The sequence below is a fragment of the Taeniopygia guttata genome, chromosome 15 (assembly GCF_048771995.1).
Source record: "Taeniopygia guttata chromosome 15, bTaeGut7.mat, whole genome shotgun sequence".
Lineage (NCBI taxonomy): Eukaryota > Metazoa > Chordata > Aves > Passeriformes > Estrildidae > Taeniopygia > Taeniopygia guttata.
In genome coordinates, this window is record NC_133040.1 from 11,902,463 (window position 1) to 11,920,851 (window position 18,389).

The 18,389-nt window shown below is 54.8% G+C and overlaps 1 protein-coding gene across 1 annotated transcript in view; it reads right to left on the reverse strand.

Moving 5' to 3' along the window:
- Positions 1–3,988: 3,988 nt before the first annotated feature.
- NCOR2 (nuclear receptor corepressor 2) overlaps positions 3,989–18,389 on the reverse strand; it is a 226,638-nt gene continuing 212,237 nt past the window's right edge. The window contains exons 36-47 of the mRNA XM_072936200.1: positions 17,920–18,060; positions 17,647–17,809; positions 16,699–17,132; positions 14,392–14,535; positions 14,137–14,279; positions 13,615–13,805; positions 12,008–12,151; positions 11,565–11,710; positions 10,235–10,288; positions 8,091–8,318; positions 6,348–6,527; positions 3,989–6,219 (exon numbers count right to left, since the gene is read on the reverse strand). Coding sequence (XP_072792301.1) covers positions 6,044–6,219; positions 6,348–6,527; positions 8,091–8,318; positions 10,235–10,288; positions 11,565–11,710; positions 12,008–12,151; positions 13,615–13,805; positions 14,137–14,279; positions 14,392–14,535; positions 16,699–17,132; positions 17,647–17,809; positions 17,920–18,060 — 2,144 coding nt within the window. The 3' untranslated portion in view covers positions 3,989–6,043. The remainder of the gene's footprint in view (positions 6,220–6,347; positions 6,528–8,090; positions 8,319–10,234; positions 10,289–11,564; positions 11,711–12,007; positions 12,152–13,614; positions 13,806–14,136; positions 14,280–14,391; positions 14,536–16,698; positions 17,133–17,646; positions 17,810–17,919; positions 18,061–18,389) is intronic.

Genomic DNA, 18,389 nt, shown 5'->3' on the forward strand with positions numbered 1-18,389 from the left:
CAGGAGGCCAAAAAATGAGAGGATAAATAAACCTGACAATTAATTCAGCTGTTACTCACACACACATAGTGACACCCATTCCCAAGTGTCTTCTGAACCCAATTCTCCCCAGATGGCACAGAAGCCAGGCAGAGCTCAGCCAGCCTGGACACCTCTGCCTCTGCCCAACACCCTTCAGGGTCCCAGTGCTGATAAGAGCCAGGCATTCCACCAAAAGCTGCTCTAGTTTCCTTCCAAGTTACTCCCAGCCTACCCTGTCTCATCTCCTGCCAAGATCAGCTCTTCAGCCCTCTGCATCGTTATCACAGAGCATATATAATTTCATGGGAAATCACAAGAACTGATGTATGGCTACTTGGATTGCAATTGTCAGGAAGAGTATAAAATGCTTCCTGCTGTACAGAGCCCAGGAACAGCCTCTGGCCAAAGGCTCAGCTGGGGAAACCCTGCTCTGCTGGGGCTGGTGTGGGAGGACACAGGGCTGGGTGCTGCCAGCACAGGTGTGTGGTATTCTGGAGTGATTTATACCCTTTGGAAAAACAAATCTTGCCTTGCTCATCGCTGGGTACCCCAGCTGCATCCCATCTTCATGGCCCACAGGGCACCTGCAGCCTCGGGGTGGTCCTGGTGCCCAGTGCAGTGTCCTGGGGTGCACAACAAGGACAGCCTCCACCTCATGCCCTTTTCTCCCTGCTCTTGTCACTCAGCCTGGCCTAGCTAAAAAAAATAACCCACCCAAAACCCACAAACATCTTCTTGTTTTAATTCTTCCCAAAAGAAACAAAATTCTCTAATCCTGACTGAACACTGAATCATCACCAGAAGGTCACAATGCCCCTGCACCTTCTCAAAGGGCAAAGGCATCAGGGGCATCTTTAATCTTCCCTTTCTCCTCAGAAAGTCCTGTCTGCCACTTAAAATACAGGTGAGTGTGGATTGCTGACATATTTTTATTGCTGGTTTTCAAAGCCATCTACTTTTGTCCCATTTCATTGTCATCTCTTTATGTAAGAGCTTTACAAGTAGCCCTAAGGTTTTCCATCATTAAATTCTAAGTATTGGCCATGAATTGAGAGTTTTCCCACCTTTTCTTTCTTCAGCATCAGCGTGAATTATTGACCAGGGAGACAGCTGTCAGCCCTTGTCAGGATTTAAACCCTGATGTCAGAGGTTGAACAGCCCAGCTCCTGTTTGTACTGAGTTATTAACTTACTCTAATTGCCTTCAGAGTGGCAAAAGCCTTTTCATGAAAATCTCTGGTCTCAAGAGACCTTTAGGCTGATTTTTAAGAGCCAGCAGTATCAGCCCAGTGCACTGCCATGGCAGCTGGTTGCTGGAGGAGCACATGGAGAGGGGAAGAGGCAGATTTGGTCAGTGGGGGGTTCATACCTGGAGGGATTTCAGAGGGTGTCTCAGCAATCCAGATGATCCAGGGTGAATCCAGCAGCATGGAGAAAGAAACCTTTAGGATATCCCTTGGGCAGACAAACCAGTGCTGGCAGAAGGCAGGGATACACCCCAGCTGAAATGCTCACTGCTGTGCTCAGGAAAACATCACTTGTGTAAAAACCATTTCCGAGCCCCAGGAGAGGCAGCAGAATGCACTCAAACCACCTAACAGCCATTCAACAGGCTAAATTCCCCACAGCCATCTATTAGTCCTCATGCACAGCCACCCTCCTCAGCTCAGTGACCCCACCCATCACTCCCCACCTCAACCACACCCTCCCAGCATGGGAATTGCTCCCCAGCCTATGGCAGCACTGTGGGAGAGGCACCTGAGCACTCCCAGCTGAAGTTAATCACACCACGTGGGACAAATGTTGGAGGAAAAGTAATTTAGACCCACAAACAGATCCCAGGGCTTCTTATTTAGGTTGCACTTCTTAAGTAGTCACTCATTAGCATCCCCCAAAATTTCTTACAGCCCTGGGTGAATGAGGCAGGGGTCTAAGGGTGCTCAGTGTGCTCTCATACATGGAAAAACACCTGCTGCCATCACCCCTTGGTCCCTCAGCCCATTTTAGCTGGGACACCCCCTCAGTGCCAGCACAAGGGTCCCTTCACCCTCCCACCCTCACCTGCAGCCGCCTGTGAGCAGCTCGTCCTGCCCAGGCTCTCACACACCACAGCAGGAGCCGCTTCTGCTGCCAAAGAAGTTTGGGGTTGGGTTGGTTGGTTTGGTTTTTATTGTTAACCAGCACGGGCACCCGAGCACAGTAACAGGAACAAACCCGGCACCCTCCTCAGAGCCACCCCTCCCCTCTGAGCAAGCTGAGCAATTATTTACACCTGGTGGTCCCTCCACAGCAGCTGGGTACACACAGAGAGACTTTTCCCCTCCCAGTACAGTTCAAGAGACAAATTGTCCAGTGATTTGTTTGTGTTTGTACAAGTTACAAAGTTGGTAAAAGTTAAGTTTAAACTCGGGGTTTTAAAATAGTTTAAATGCGAGTTTCTCTTGGATTGCACAACCACAGCCAACAGCACGAGGTGGTGCTGTCAGACCCTGCTGTCAGATTTTGGGGTGCTTGGGGATGCCTCGGTGGGGAGAACAAGGGCCAGAGGGGGAACACCACAACCTCCTTTCCCAAAACCACTCACCTTCCGAGCAGGTGAAGTGGGGCCATCCCTCTGCAGCCTCCCAGGCTGGGGGGGAAGCCCACCAAGCCTCTCTGGGCCTCCTGCCCACACACTGCCAGCTCACTGATGTGACACAAATTAATTAACCTGCAGCAGGAGGATGCTCTCTGCTCCTGCACCACAGCAAGGGGCTCAGAGCTCCCCAGTGGGAGATGCTGCTGCTGCTCTGGGGCTCTCCTCAGAGTCCCTCCATCCCCGTCCCTGCTGCTGCCAGCGGCAGGCAGCTCCAGGAGGGGCTGGGTGGGGATGGGGTGTGTGGGGAGACCCAGAAATGGAGACACAGCAGGACAGAGAGTGCCAAAACCAAGCAGTGCTGTGGCCAAATGTGGGGCTGAGCTCTCAGCAAGTGGGGCTCCCCAAGAGTAGGATCCCACTGGAGCAAAACCCACCTGGCCTGGCCTCAGCTGGTCTCCTGCATCCCCGGGCTGCTCCCCCAGCCTAGGGCAGGTGGGATGGGGATATGTGACACAGCCAGGGCCTGAGCTCCTGCACAGAGCTGGGAACATCAGCGATGTTTCCATGTTCCCCCATTCAGAACAATGCCAAACGATCCCACTGAGCAGGGGGCGAGGCTGCTGGAGCCCTGCAGCACCTCGGTGTCACCAGTGTCACCCCTTCATGTCCTCCCAGCCCACAGCACCGTCCCCTCCTGCACACACTGCCCTGCCCAGGTGGGTGACATCTGCCCATCCATCCATCCATCATCCATCCATCCATCCATCCATCCATCCATCCATCCATCCATCCATCCATCATCCATCCACCCATCCATCATCCATCCATCCATCCATCCATCCATCCATCCATCCATCCATCCATCCATCCATCCATCCATCCACCCAGCAGCACTGAGCCAGCCACAAACCCCGTAAGGGCTGAAACACCCTCGCCAATACCTTGGAACTCCTCTGCCATGCTCGTGGCTGTGCTTTGGGCTCCTGGCACACATGGACATCAGTGGAAGTGAGAGGAGAAGACAAACACAGCTCCAGGGTCGGCACTGAGGGGTGGGACGGGCTCTTCTCTCCATCCCACGGCTCTGGGTGCTGCCCATGGCTAACAGGGAGGCAAGGCAGCTCTGCAGCTCCTGGGTGCAGCCCGTGGCCCTTCCCCATGTCCCCACACCAGCTGCAGGGCTGGCACGGGGTGCCCAGTGCTGAGAGACCCAAATGCTGCCCAGCAGCTCCATCCCTGGCGTGCTGCACCACCTACCAGTGCTGAGAGCCCCGACGGCTCCAGTGCCCTCCTCTCGCCCCTGCCAGGGCTGGGCAGGGTCCGTGGTGCCACTCTGCAAACCCCGTCCGCTCCTGCACCTCTGCAGACACCAAGCAGCACACAGTATTGCTACTGTGCCAAGTGGGAACTTTATTCTTTCTTGTGGTTGGGGTTTTTTTTTTTCCCCGCTATTTTTTCCGAATCGGCTACGGAGGCGGCTTTGAAGATGGGTCAGATTTGGATAATTCTTTTTTTTTTTCCCAGCAGAATCTGCAACATTTTAATAGCGTTTTGCCCAGACATCAGCTCTGTGAGTTTGTACAGCTCAGAGCCACGGAGACACCAGCAGCAATAACCTGGGAACGCAAAGACTTGTGCATTGTCTCGGATTTTTTTCTTTAAAAAAAAAAAAAAAAAGCACAACAGAAAAGACACAAACATTGATGAACATTTAAAAACCTGTACATTGTAAAAAAACGAAACAAAAAATAAAACCCAACAGAAAAAAAAAACCAAAACAAACCCCAAACAAACAACAAACACCATCATTCTCTTGCTTTGAAATCAGAATCAACCTGGGAACGTTGCAGGGGGAAAAGAAAGATCCATGGGGAAGGTGACGGCGCCTGGGCCCGCGGGGCTGCCGGAGGCTGCGGGGCTGGGCTGGGCTGGGGCTCCTCTAGCGTATAGAATGCAAAGCATTTAATACATTTTTTTTTTTTTTTTTTCTTTTTTTGCCATTTGTTTTCCCCCCAGAGCGAGAAAGCAGAAGTGAATGAAAAAAAGTCTAATATTTTTGTTCTTTAACCATGTAACTGCAGATATGAGCCAACATCATGGAATGAAAAAAATAATGTAAAGTAGAGCATTCATGTGTATCACAAAAATACAATAAAAACTTTTTTTTAACTTTTTTTTTCTTTTTTTTTTTTTTTTTTTAAGTTTCCTGTGAACTCTGTGCCACGCTGGCCTCCTGCCCACTCTGCCCCTGCCCTGGCCAACTTGGAGGGCTCTGGAGAATCAACGTCTACAACCAGCAAAAGTGTGTGTAACGGGGGGCCCTGCAACCATGGCAAGATTTTTGTTTGGTTTTTTTTTTTAAACTAAGTACATACATTCTCCTGACTCCCAGATAATTTTGATGGATCATTGTTACCTTCTTTTTTTTTTTTAAACCCTTCCATACAATGGACAAATGCATCAAAGCCTCCATGTAAGAACAGAACCTCTTTTACAGCATGTAATACTGTGTTTTGTTTAAGTCCTTCCTTGCGTAAAATATTGACATAATTCACTGAAGGTATCAAAAATATACCCTGTAGACCAATACAATTTACAATTGCCTTTTCTCACCATTCAGAAAACAATGCACTTAAAGCAACCGAGCTCCTCGGAGGGCAGCGCGTGAGCCAGCCCGGGACGTTCCTGCCCGCTCCGAGTGACCCGGGATTGCTTCCATCCAAGGGAACAGGACTTTTTGTGGGTTTTTTTTTAAGAAACAGCTCTTCACTCCCTCCCTGCCCGCTCCTCCCAGCCATGTGTCGTGGCAGGGCTGATACGTCTGGTGACACGGGAATGCCGGGCACCCAGCCCTGGGATCAGCCAGAGAACCGACCCGGGGCGTTCCGTCCCGTTTCACTTCTCAACCGGTTTTTTGTTTATTTTTTTAAAATCTTTTCTTTAACCCGCTCAAGGTTTTGCAATTCTGAGGCACATCCCCATGGCCGGGTCCGGGGGAGCATCCCAGCGCTGCCAGCTGCACAGAACATCCCTCGTGGGACGGACACACGGCCGCTCACGGTGCCCCTGGAGCACGGGGGCACTGTCCAGCACGGCTGCCAAGATCGAAGATGGGTTCCTTGCGTTTTATCTCGTTAAGGCTTTTTTTCTTTTCTTTACCAGACCGAAGAGGATGCAGAAATTTCCAGATGTTGAGAAAGAGAAAAAAATAACCCAAAAAAAAAAAAAAAGGAACGAACCAAAACCATCATCCCCACCAAATTGCCTGGTTGGGAGGGAAGGTTTAAAAAAAAAAAAAAAAAAAAAAGGGAAAAATGAAATAGCTCTGCTCCTGCATCTTCGCTCGTGAGAGCCGGCGGGGCCGGGGTGGTGGGCGCTCGCCCCGGGTGTCCCGCTCGCTCCCCGTGCCCGGGTTTGGTCGCCGTCTCCCTGCCCCTGGCTCCTCTCATTCACTGTCCGAAAGGGTTTCGTACTGGGAGCAGAGCAGGGGCTTGGGCTCCTCGTCCCAGGCGTGGTGCTGGCTGCCGGGGGTGCCCTGGGGCAGCGGGGCGCTGGGCGCTGCCGCCACCACCCCGCTGGGGAGCCGCATGGTGAGCGGGTTGTAGGGGAACGGCGTCGAACCTGCGGGAGGTGAAGCAGACCAGAGTCAGCCAGCCCGGCCTGGCCGTGCCCCGCGGCCTCCCCAGGCTGGCACGGCCTCCCCGCGCCCCGCCAGGCTGGCACGGCCACTCCGGGCCCTCCGGCCCTACCTGCGGACGACGGCCTGTCCTCCCAGACGCGGTTGGTGAGGGGAGTCCTGCGGTTGCAGTCGCCCTCCGAGTGCACCGAGGACACGGAGGGCGGCCGCTCGCCCGAGGACAGGCCCGGCGCTGGCGACTTGGCCTTGCGGCTGTTGGGCCTGGCAGCGATCTTTGGCTTCCCCGCTCCTCCTGCAAAGACAGGCGGCCGCTGTCACCCGGCTCGTGGTGACACGGGGCTCGGGGGGCTGGGCAGGGGGTGCGGGTTCCCAGCGCTTCCCTTTTAGGAGCTTTGCGAAAACGGCTGGGGGCAGGAGGAAAGCTCACCCAGCCGCGCGGCGGGGAATGGCGATGGGGCGGGTGAGGAGGGCTCTGCTCCCTCCTGGGCTGCTCCGCTTTGGGGTCAATGCCACCAAGTGTCCCGTGGAGGGACGTGGGGCAGAGAGCCCACGCGGCTTTGGCCGTTTCCCTGCAGGATCTGCTCCCCTGGCTCAGCCCCAGGAGCTGCGGGGGTGCCGGAGCCCTGAGCACATCCCCCATTCTCATGGTCTACATGGCCAGGATGGTCTTTCATCCCTCCTTACAGCACAATCCCTGGGGATGTTTACCCAGGTTTTAAAAGGTTTGAAGCCAGAAGGGCTCTGTGGGGCGGGTGAGCCCAGATAAACCAGGGGGAGCCCCCCGAGGGGGAGGCATGGATGGGCTCTGCATCCCACCCTGCCTGCCCAGCAGCAGGCAGCCTCCACCAGGCATGGGGAGGCACAGCTGGAAGAAGCTGCTGGTTTCATGCAGGAGCCAGGAAAGCTTTTCTGCAAAAAGCTGTGCCTGTGTTAGCTGACCCAGAGAGGTGTGAGGAGGGGTGACCTGGAGGAAGGTCCATGTGTGCACCTAGGATCTACTCCTGAGCCAGAGGATTCCTGAGGGTGATCCCTGGCAGTGGTGTCATGCTCTGTGCAGGGCACTTGCATGAGGCACTCTGCCCCTGTGTGTGGGGGACAAATGCTTCCCCCATCTATCCCTGGTCCCTCTCCTCCCTCCCTTTCTTAAGAGGGGATTTGCACAGCCAGCCTCTCATCTCTGCTCAAGTCTCCCCAAAGCTGAGCAGACCCTGCCATGGGGCTCTGCAAACCCCACCAACACCCATGGGGCAGCTCACCCCCAGCTCTCCTCTCTTATCATCCCCTAGGCATCACTTTTAGCTCCCTTACAATCTCCCTCTGGTGCCAGGTGCTCCCAGATCCCATCCCCTTATCCCAGGTTGGATTCTGCCTCGACACCCCCACAGACTGAGGTGGGGAGGGAAATGCCACCCTGCCCTGTGTCCTCCACACCAGCCCTTCTCAGCACCTTCCCCTATTTTGGCAGCAGCGATTCCACTGGGGGTGAACAGACAGTTGGGGCTGGCTATTTAAGTTTATGCCTTTGATTTTTTTGGGTGGGAAGGGTTTCTACCCCCATAAACTTCTCCATTGTGTAAAAAAATATAGGAAAAGGAGATATTAAAAACCAACAAATAAGGAAAAGAGCAAGTCAGTGGTTTAGAGAAAGCAACAGCACCTTTGGAGACTATTAAATTAACATCAAACAGGATTAATCAGCAGATCCACAAAGCTCAAAGCTGGGGGAGGGAGGGGAGAAAAGAAAACAAAAATGAACAAAAACGGGGAGGGGAGGAATAAATCCCCCTGTAAATGGGGAGATAAATGGCTGAGAATTAATAACACAGAGAGAGTGAAGGTGGAGAGGGCTGCAGACCTGGCAAGGAGCGCACGTCCTCGTTTCGTCCATCAGCAGGAGTTATGGGCATAGCAGCGGGCAGGCTTGCACTGGCATTCAGAGAGTTAAAAGCATTGGCACTGAGAGGTGAGCGCTCTTCCCACTGCTCGTCATATTTACCCATTAGGGCTTTCCTAATTATTGCCTCCAACCCCATGTTGGTACTGGAATTCTCTTGGACCGACTGGCTCCTACAACTGATTAGCCCTGGGAGATACGGGAGAGGGAGAAGAGAGGGGTCGGGAGATGGGGGGGAGCCACATGAGAAGAAAGATGGGGGGGATGGGGAAATGGGGAGAAAGGAGACAAGGGAGAAGGGAAGAAACAAACAGTCAGCACATTCTCGCAAAGCAACAAACTTTGTCATCTTGTTCTTTAAAGCACTGTGATGCACCCGTCCTCCTCCTCCCGCTCCATCCCGCCCCGGGGGCTGGCGGTGGGACGGATGGGACTCACTCTGGGATCTGGGCTTTGGGAAGCTTCCCCGGGGCCAGGGGCTGGGGACAAGGGTTTGTCACTGAGCCCCAAGGAGCATCTCCAAGGAGCAGGGGCTGTGCTCCCAACCCAGCCAGGCTCGGCACGGGGACAGCAGGAAAGAAATTTGGATGTGGGGTCCATATGCACACATAGCAAAAGTCAGTGTGCCAGGAATTTGGAGGCCGGGGCGGTTTCCTATAAAGGAAATCAGGGAAGGAAGAAGGAGTACCCCACAAAAACACTTGGTGAGGAAGACGTGTCTGGATTTGGCCCTGGGGCGACAGGGTGCAGGCAGCCCCCAGAGCTGCCTGCGTGGGTCGGGCTATGGGGAGAGGGGAGCGTCCTGTTGTCCCTCCTCGAGCTCTCTGCAAGCCCTCTGCCCCCACCCCCGTGTTCCCCACGGGGACCGGCGCCCCCCGGGCTGCGGGACAGGATGCAGAGGCGAAGTGTCCGCGTGGGTGTGAGTCTCAAGCCATGCAGTTATGGAGCAGCACCGCACAGGGACCAGAGGCTCAGCCACGCCACCGTCATTCCCGGCGTGGCAGTCACAGGGAACAAGCAAGGGCAAAATACAGACACGAAACTGCCAGACCCCCCAGCTGAGCCCATCCTGGGTTATTTGTTCTGGGATCCCTGCCCCTCTGCTTGGAAAGGGACAGATCCCAGGTTCCCGTAAACCTGGTCTGAACATTTGTCTTGCTGTAAAAACAGGCAGGGTCTTTGCTGGTCCCCTCTAGCCAAAACTGACCCTCAAATCTTTCTGCCGGGGCTCCTCAGGTCCTACCTGGCTGTACCTGCTCACCCCAGCAGCTGATGCCAGCTCACTTCTCCCAAACTCATTTCCACTGTTAAGCAGTCCTACACCACTGGCCCTCCCATGGCACCAAACCCCTGCCCACAGCACCTCCTGCCCTTGGCTGTGGGAAACCTGCTGCTCTCCTACTTAAAACTAACCACCTGAAGGCATTCCTGCTGTAGGAGAGCATTAATGCTCAATCAATTAAGTAGCAATCAGTATTCCTCAGTGGGGATTCACTCCATTCCAGAGTTCACCTGGACATGTCACAGTTCCCGCTGTCATTCTCCCTGGGCTGGTCGTGGGCCTGAGTGCTTCTCCAACCCCCAGGAGACACCTCCTCCTGCCCCAGCACCCCCCATCTCCTTTTTGGTCCTCAACATCGCCACTTTTCCCAGCACAGGCTGCTGCTCTTGCCCCAGTTTGCTTTTGTAACTGGCTCCTGCATCCTGCCCAGCCCAAAGTGACAGAGACCCCACTGCCCACCCTCACACTCCCCTTTGCCACTGCCCTCCCACCCACAAGGTCCCACCAAGAGCAGGGTGCTCTCTCCAGGTGTGAGGTTCACCTTGCCAAGATGGTTTAACCCTCTGATGGCATCAGATGGCCAACCCTTGCTTGACCTTTAGCCTCTCCTCAAACTCTGCCAGGCTTTCCACGGAATTACACTGCCCTTTCTCCAACCCAACAGCAGGGAGTTACGGTGTGTCCCAAGGTTCTGCCTCCCAGCAACTGTTACACTTGGTTTTAAGGGAAAACAGAACAAAGGAGACGCTTAAATCTACTGAGCCTCCTGTTCTCCATAGCTGTAAGCCCTGAGGGAAAGGAGGTACAGGACGTGGGGAGTTACCTGCTCCGGTAATCGCTGGCATGTTGAAAATCTCTGTCCCAGGCTGTCCCACATCTGGAGAAAAACAAAGAAGCTCTTCAGCAGGGAGAGCAGCACATGCAGGTTAGTGGCTGGGAGGCCCTGCCATGGCAGCCACGACAAGACTCCCATCTCTGTCACAGCACTCAGGACAGCAGCCCAGCTCCCCCAGGCACTGGGGCAGGACTGTGGGTGCTGGCTGGGATCTGGAGTAACTCCCAGTGCCTTTGGGACATCCACAGTGGGCACCTTCACCAGGTGGGAAAGGGCAAAAAAGCAGAGTCCTGAAAGCCAGGGCAATGTCTTTGTGCTCAGTGCTCCCTCCTGCCCTTGGGATTACAAGCTCCACAAAGCCAAACCCTCTGTCCTGCCCACGGGATTTTCAAAGGCTCAATGCCTCCTATCCATGGAGCAGGTCTGGGCAGTGGAGAGGGCAAGGAGGAGGAAAAGAAATGTTAAATCAATATTTTCCCTCTTAGCTGAGCTGTTTGACTTGGATATTGCTTTCCTTAGAATAACAGAAATTCTCATCAAACAAGAGGCGTATCCAATTTCTATATATTTTTTCTTGATAAGGGAAAAGTGTGGAAGGTCAGGGGGTCCAGCCACATGTCCCCAAAGGGGCATAACAATACTGTTGGCTCATGGTAACATCAGCCAGGAGACGAGACAGCTCGGTCCCTCTTATCCGATGCAGCTGTTGTAAGATGGATTCAAATTGAATTAGTATTGACTGTATAATGCTGGGCTAAATTAAATTATGATCCTATCTACTCTATTAGCGGTTAATGAACAAACGGGCTGAATTTCTAATCTGAGCCAGCCTGGTTAGTTTTACAGAGCTGCACCAATATTGATGTAGGGCTTAAAGTAAGGCTGGGGGGAGATGCATCTCAAGGAGGAAGGATTCAGCTTGGCTGGCCAGTCATTAAAATATCAATTGCTCTTAAGTGTCCTCCATGCTCAGCTCATTATTTCCTTCCTACTGAGGTTATCTGGTGTGGGTGGGATTGACAGCCTCAGAGCACAGAGACCAGGCTGGGAAGTCTCCCACTGCCCGCCCAGATACACACAGTCACTGCTGGCAGTACAGAGCATTCTAGGAAACCACTGGATTTTGTAGTTCATAAAATCATAGAATATCTTTGAGTTGTAAGGGACCCACAAGGACCATCGAGTCTGACTCTTCAGTGCTGTCTGGGAGCTCCCAGCCCTTTAACACAGCAGCACCCATTCCCAAATCTCTGCTTCGTGTGTCCTCGAGGCTTTTCCTCCCCTGCTGCCCTGTACTCGCCTCCCCACAGGTTCTTACTGTACTCCGTCTCGTTTTTGTTGGTCGTGCTGAGCTTCTTGATGATCTCCTGCTTCTTGGACTTCACCATGGCAGAGTTGCTTTCGGTCAGCTTGCTGAAGAAAGCTGGACGCTGAGTGTTGTTTCCTGGGGACTTGGACCCCATCCTGCAGAGCAAAACACCACTGGAAACCTCTGCAACATCCACTGCACAAAATCCTACCTAAGGAGCCTCTTCCCCCAGTGTGACTGCTCAGGATCAGGCTGGGATCTCCGGGATACTCATCCTCTCCAACCCCTCTCCCTGTCCCAGTGATAAATGTACCCCGTGGTATTGAACAGCCGTGACAAACAGAGCCCCTGGGATGGGACACAGCTTTGGGCAGCACGGAAAGCAGCCCAATCCAGGGTGTGTGGGGACATCCCCATGCCCAGCTGCCCCAGCACCTGCTCCCAGGCCGTACCTCTGGTCCAGGGGCTCTCCCTCGCGGAACAGGACGGGGTACGGGGCGCTCTTGGCGTGCTCCGCGTCTGCCGCGCTGTCGGGTGGGGACACGGGCTCGATGCAGCTCTCCGGCCCTCCCGCCGCCTTGCCCTGCTCCGGGGACCTGGGCAGCAAGGGGACACACGTGGGTTCACTGTGACAGCCCTGTCCCTGGGCAGCACCCCGGCCTTGGGACGGGGAAAGGACTCCTGGCGCTTGGCAGCACGGGCCAGAGGGAGAGCGTGGTTTGGGCAGAGCCAAGCCCTGGGCCTGACCCCCCCAAAGTGGGACAGCTGAGCCACCCCAAACACAGCAGCCCAGGAGGGACCTGCTGGTGGCAGGACACACGGATCCCTGTGGAGGGCTGTGACATTATCCTTTTAGAGCCACTGCTTTGGATTCTCTGTATCTGTGACCACAGCGGAGGCAGAACCTGCCACGTCCCATCTTTGTCAGGGCCACAGAGGAGCTGGGTGGCTGCAGGAGGGGGCCGGGAGCTGGGGCAGCTTGGAGAGGATCACTCATGGCCCCTGATGCCTGCCCGTGGCCAGAGCCTGGGACACAGCCACACTCGAGTCTGCGAGCAATTCCTCACACCGAGTTCTGGGAATTTATGACTTTGTTCTTTCTGTGGTTTCTCTTTCCTCCCTGGTTTTTTTCATCACTGGGTGGTCAGGGCTGGGCTCTTTTCCTTCATGTTATAAAGCCAACTCTAGGACCAGGCAGAGCTGGGAAGAACAAACCCGTTTACTGACAAGGCACCACTCATTCCTGGATATATCTGGGTGGGTGTTTGGGTGGGAAGACAGACCCATTTTTTAATTCCATACAACAGGAATCAGACCTGCCTTGTAGCAGCAAGGGCATTTGAAAGTGACTTTAAAACAAATACAGGTGGTGCCTGAAATGAACAATTGCAGTTGTCAGGGCACCTGTGTCTAATAAACTTGATTCACTCTGCAAGATGAAGATAAAATTAACTTTGAACCAATGGAAAACATGTTGCTTCAGGTTTTTTGGAACCATTTGTGGTCAGGGACTGAGAACAGTGACAGGAAAAGAGGCAACAGGCACAAACAAAACACATAAAAATTCCATCCCAACACAAGGAAACCCTTTTTCCCTGTAAGAGTGCTGAAATGATGGGAACAGGTTGGCCAGAGAGGTGCTATCAAACAGTGGAGATATTCTGAACCCAACAGGCCAGGACCCAGTGCAACCTGCTCAAGAGGTCACTGCTGGGCTGGGTGATCTCAAGAGATCCATTCCCACCTAAACCATCCTGTGACACCAGCCAGCTTGGGAAGGGAATTCTGCACGGACTCTAAGGGGTCTAAAGATCATCTCTAGGACAACACAGATGGCAAGAGGCACCACCCCAGAGGAAAGATGCCCAGATGAGAAAGGAGCTGGGCTGTGCAAGCAGGGAATCCCCACAGCACCAAAGCTGGGAGAGCAATGCCGAGCTCCAATCTGTCCCGTGGTGCCAGGCAGCTGAGGGCACCCACCCGAGCCAGCCCTGGCTCCCTCCAAGCTCAGGCTGCCTCATGCCCACCTGTGCCCGCCCGGGTTGGCCTCCAAGCTCACCTTTTGCCCGCCTCGCCCTGCGGGGAGATGCGCGAGGCCGCGGCGTGCTCCTGCTGCAGGAAGGCCTCGCTGGGCGTGCGGCGCAGGTCCAGCACCGGGCACGTCGCCCCGGGGAACGAGTACACCGGGGGCTGGATGTGGGAGTTGAGCTGCTGCGGGTGGTGGCGCGTGTAGTCCTGTGTGATGACCTCCTGCAGAAAAAAACAGAGTCAGAAATAGAGCTGCTTTTGACCTTCGCCTTGCTTGGCCTGGCTACGAGGGTGAGCAGGAGGGAAATGAGCTGATTTGTCCCCACAAATGGAACTTGTGCCTCCTGTCTGGAACAGCTTTTGTGATGGGCTTCTTGGAAACACAAATACCTGGGCTGAACACCCGTGATGGCCCCTGCTCTCCAGCCCCCAACTAGAGGAGTTGCGGTTTCACTCCCAGCCCATCCCCACCAGAAATGCTTCACTGAGCTCCTCCCCGCTCCCTGGAGCCCCAGCAGGAAGGGGATGGAGGTGAATGAGGCTGGTTAGTTACACTGATGTGCTGGGCCAGCGTGACCACGCGCTGGTTCATGCCCTTGATGCTCTGGCTGGACTGCAGGGGCTGGCACTGGGGCCCGTCAGGCTGCCGCAGGTGCTGCAGGTGCGCCGCCTCGGGAGCCGAGGCCTTCAGCGAGCCTGGGGGCACCAAGGAGAGAGCAGCAATGAGATAACATCTGTGTCCCCTTCTCTGGATGCCATCCCAGCACCGGGGCACAGCCACCCTGGGCGTGCCAGCCCCTGTTCTCACCTTGCTGCTTCTGCCTCAGGTCATGCTCCCCATGCCCCTTCTCTGTGTCCTGCAGCAGCTTGGCCCCTTTCTCGTGGGACAGGCTGGGCGAGCTCACGGGGCTCACTGCTTCCATCTGCTCGGGGCTGTAGCTTCCATGAAAGCCTGAGGAAATGGGAGGCAGTTAAAACCAGGAGCCCACGCAGCTTTTCCCTAGCTCTGTTGCATGTTCAGCAAAACATGGGGAAAAAAGAGATGAGGGGAGACCTGGCAGGTCACACTGCAGGGCCACCTCTGATGTCCAGCTGTGGTGATGGCTGCTGTGAAGAGGGGATGTCTCATTCCTGCAGAACTGGACATTCAGCAGCTCTCGGTGACAGCAGGAGATCCAGGGATCAAATCCAATCTCTGCAGGTTTACAATTTGTGCCCCCATTTTCTCCACCCACTGAAACCCTCACGATGCCCGGAGGGACAGCGATGCCCAGAGAGAGTGGAGGTGGCTGCACAAGAGGTCTCCAAGTAAAACAAATCCCCAAGCCCACCATGGCCAGCACCAGGGACTTGAAAACTGGATGTGAGACCCTGGAGACCCCAGATGCCATTCCAGAGACAGCAGACTCACAGACCACAGGGGCAAAATCTGAACGTTGTCTGCTTTTTAACACCTTGCACAGACTCATAAAACCATTTAAGCTGGAAAGACCTGTAAGCTCATTGAGTTCAACCACGAACCTACCACTGAAAACCCCACTAGGGTCTGCACAAGCTCTGCACAGAGTGAAAGTGCATCAAAGCAGGCAGAGCTGCAATGAGAGACAACCATTACCTTTCAGCAGCGAGGGGAAACTGAGGCATGGACGGGTTATGCTTCTGCAGAGCAGAGGCAGAGGATGAAGAGGCCCTGGAGGAGGCAAATGGTGCCTCTGTCCAGCCAAAGACATTTGGCAACACAACTTTTGCCTCCACAGACCTTTATCCTCCTAACACTCTATTTCTAGAGACTGCCCTCAGCAGGCAAACGTGGCAGGGGACCCACAGCACTGCTGGAGGGCTCCTCCCTGTACTTGAGGCACAGGGAGGGGAGGACTCCATGGAGAACCTCCCTGTACTGGGGATGGGGATGCAGCATCCCCCACTACCCCATGCACACCAGCACTGAAGGGATCACACTTTAGACTCACCCAAGATGAAGTATCCTGCTCTGGAAAGGTCCCAAACCAACAGTTAGGTCCTGAGGAACAGCACCTTCTCAGGTGGCAGGGAAAAAGGTGGGCAAAGCTCAGCCAGGGAGTGCATCACGGCCAGAGGCAGAGCCACAGTCCTGGAACACGCTGCTAGAAGGTGCCAGGACCAGACTGAGGGGTGGGATGGGAGTTCCCAGTACTGATGGCCAAAGCAGCTGCTGCAGCTTGAAGATGGGGTCTCACCAAACCCCCACAGGCTGCTTTGCTGATTCTGCATGCTAGTGGGAGCCTGGATGAATGCTCTGGTTGAAGGCTGGTCCCATCAAGAATGACCCAGACCTTGAAATCCATCCCCCTCTCTGCACTTTCTATTGGAGTAACTAATCCTGGTGCTTTTGTGTCTTACACAAGATTCCTCTTAGCTGGTTCTTGTGGTCTGCTCTGGAAGTGGCTGCTGAGCACAGCTGGGCTGGGCGATCCCAGGACAGCCACAGTGCCCACCCAGGGCAGCACCCAGCACCCTGGGGGGGTCACCCTGAGCACAGGGACCCCATCCAAGCTGAGACCCACAAAGCCCTCAGAGACCCTGCAGCTCATGCCAGGGAGCTGCTGGTCTGATGGCCAGCAGCCTTGTCACGCTCACAATCCCAGCTCTCCGCTTTGCTCCTTTGATTTATTACCCACAACTGTTCCTTACAGACTGCCTGGGAATTTCTAAGGATGGGGAAATCAAAATTAGCAAATGGCCCTATTGTCTGTAAAAAGCAATACCAGGAACTGGACAACATTTGCAAAACAGGACTTGTTAACTGGAGAAACTAAAAGAGTGTGGGAGAAGGGAAGACCCTTAAAACAACAAAAATAAAAAAGTCTGGAATAACACAACTGCCAGGAAGCAGAGGGATGGACAAGCACACTTGGGGAGCTGATGGAGCCAATATCCAAAATGTGCAACTGAAAATAAGAAGTAATGAAATAAAATAGGTGTCAGGCCACAGGTCTCTCACCTCTGCCCTCCAATTTCTGACCATCACTAGTGGAGTGGTCACTCAGTGAGCCTCTTTCTTGCTGCCCCCTATCACAAGACATTTGGTGCATGACAATCACATCTATGGGGTTGGCCGCTGTCCTGGTGGTCTTACCGAGAGCTCGGAGCTCCTGCTCCTGCATGGAAAAACGTTTGCTTTGACTCTTTTCTCTGCTGTGCTGCTCGGAGCCTGAGGCTGCGTGCTGCTGGTCCAGAGGGTGGTGGTGCTGCTGGCTCTTCCCCTGTGCTCTGCCGTAGTGGTGAGAGGAGCCGGCTCCGGAGGCGGGCAAAGGCCTCGACTCCATGGCTTTAATGGGCGAGGGCGACTGCTCGAGGCTGGCCCCGCTGGGCAGCTTTGAGGTGTAGACGTTGTTGTCAGTCTGGGCTCGTTCTGTCTTGGCTTCCCGCGCCCTCGAGGCCTCCTTCTGCAGCATGGCCGGGTCCAGCGGGGCCGCGTAGCCGTCGGCCGCGCCCAGGGAGGAGCGCAGGCTGGAGGCCGAGGGGAAGGCGGCAGAGCGGATCGGTGACGTGGTGGTGGTGGAGGAGGAGCTGGAGGGAAAATGAAGACAAGGCCAAGGTGAGAGAAGCAGAAAGGGAATGCTGTTACCAGAGCCTCAGTGCTCAGTTTTGCCTGGTTGAGCTCCTTCCAGGCATCCTGAGCATATGGCTGGGCCATGCAGGGCTGGTGAGGAGGGCTTGGATGGAGCCTCCAGAGTAACTGGACACAGGGTAATTAGGCCTGGAGAACACAAAACCCATGGACAGGTCCCAGAGACCTTGATAACTCCAACACCAGGCTACCTTCAGCAAGAGGAGCAGTACTTGCATTTGGGCACAGGCACACTCCTACTTTTTCTGCTGGCAGCAGGAAAAGCCATCCAGAAAAAAACTGGGGTGCCAAAACATGCCTCTCCCATCACAACTTCCCTGAAAGCCCCAGCCCTGCTCCCACTGAGACTGAAGGGAAAACAACTCCCACTCCTTCCTCTCAGAGGTGCTCATTAATGAAGTGCTGGTGCAGGCATCCAGGCAAGCGCTGGAAGCCGTGGTGGGGGGACTGTACCGTAGGACGGAAGGGGTGGGGGTCTCCGAGGAGATGATCTTCATGCCGGTGTTGTGGAGCACGCTGGGGCGCTGCTGGATGGTCTCGTGGGTGCGGGGCGAGACGGGAGAGTGCTGGTGGCTGTGAGAGTGGGAGGACGAACGGCTGCTGGACTGCTCTGTACCTGCGGAGAGCACAAGGAAGGGCTTCTTCGGCTCTCTGTCCAACGGCCCTAACCCTACCTTCCACCCAGCACAGCTCCCAGGGTGGAGGATGGACTCCTCCCCAGCCTACCTGGTCTCCAGATGGGCGCATGCTCCACTGTGGTGGAGGCTAGGATGGATTTTTCACGCTCCCTCTCTCGTTCCCGCTCCCGCTCCCGTTCCCGTTCGGACACCGATGATCCTGACTGTTTGGTCATGTGTGTGGGCCCTCCTGAAACCCAACCAAAAGGCAGTGAGAGGGCTGCAGACACAGCAACTCCCCCCAGCACTGCTGCCCGCTCTTCACATCGCTGTATCTGCAGAGCAGATAAGGAATGGCTCCATCCAAGGTCACCTGGAGCAGGGGAGAGAGGGCAGCCAGTGTGACTGTCCTGGCGCCATCGCCAGGGTATGACCTTCCACAGAGCTGTTTGCTTTGGGGAAGAAAGGGGGAAAAGCAAGGAAGCCCTCAACAAGCAGGAAGACAGGGAGTCAGTCCCTGAGGAATTAATTTGGGGTCTCCCAACCTGTCCCGGCATGCTGAGCCCATGGCCTTGGATT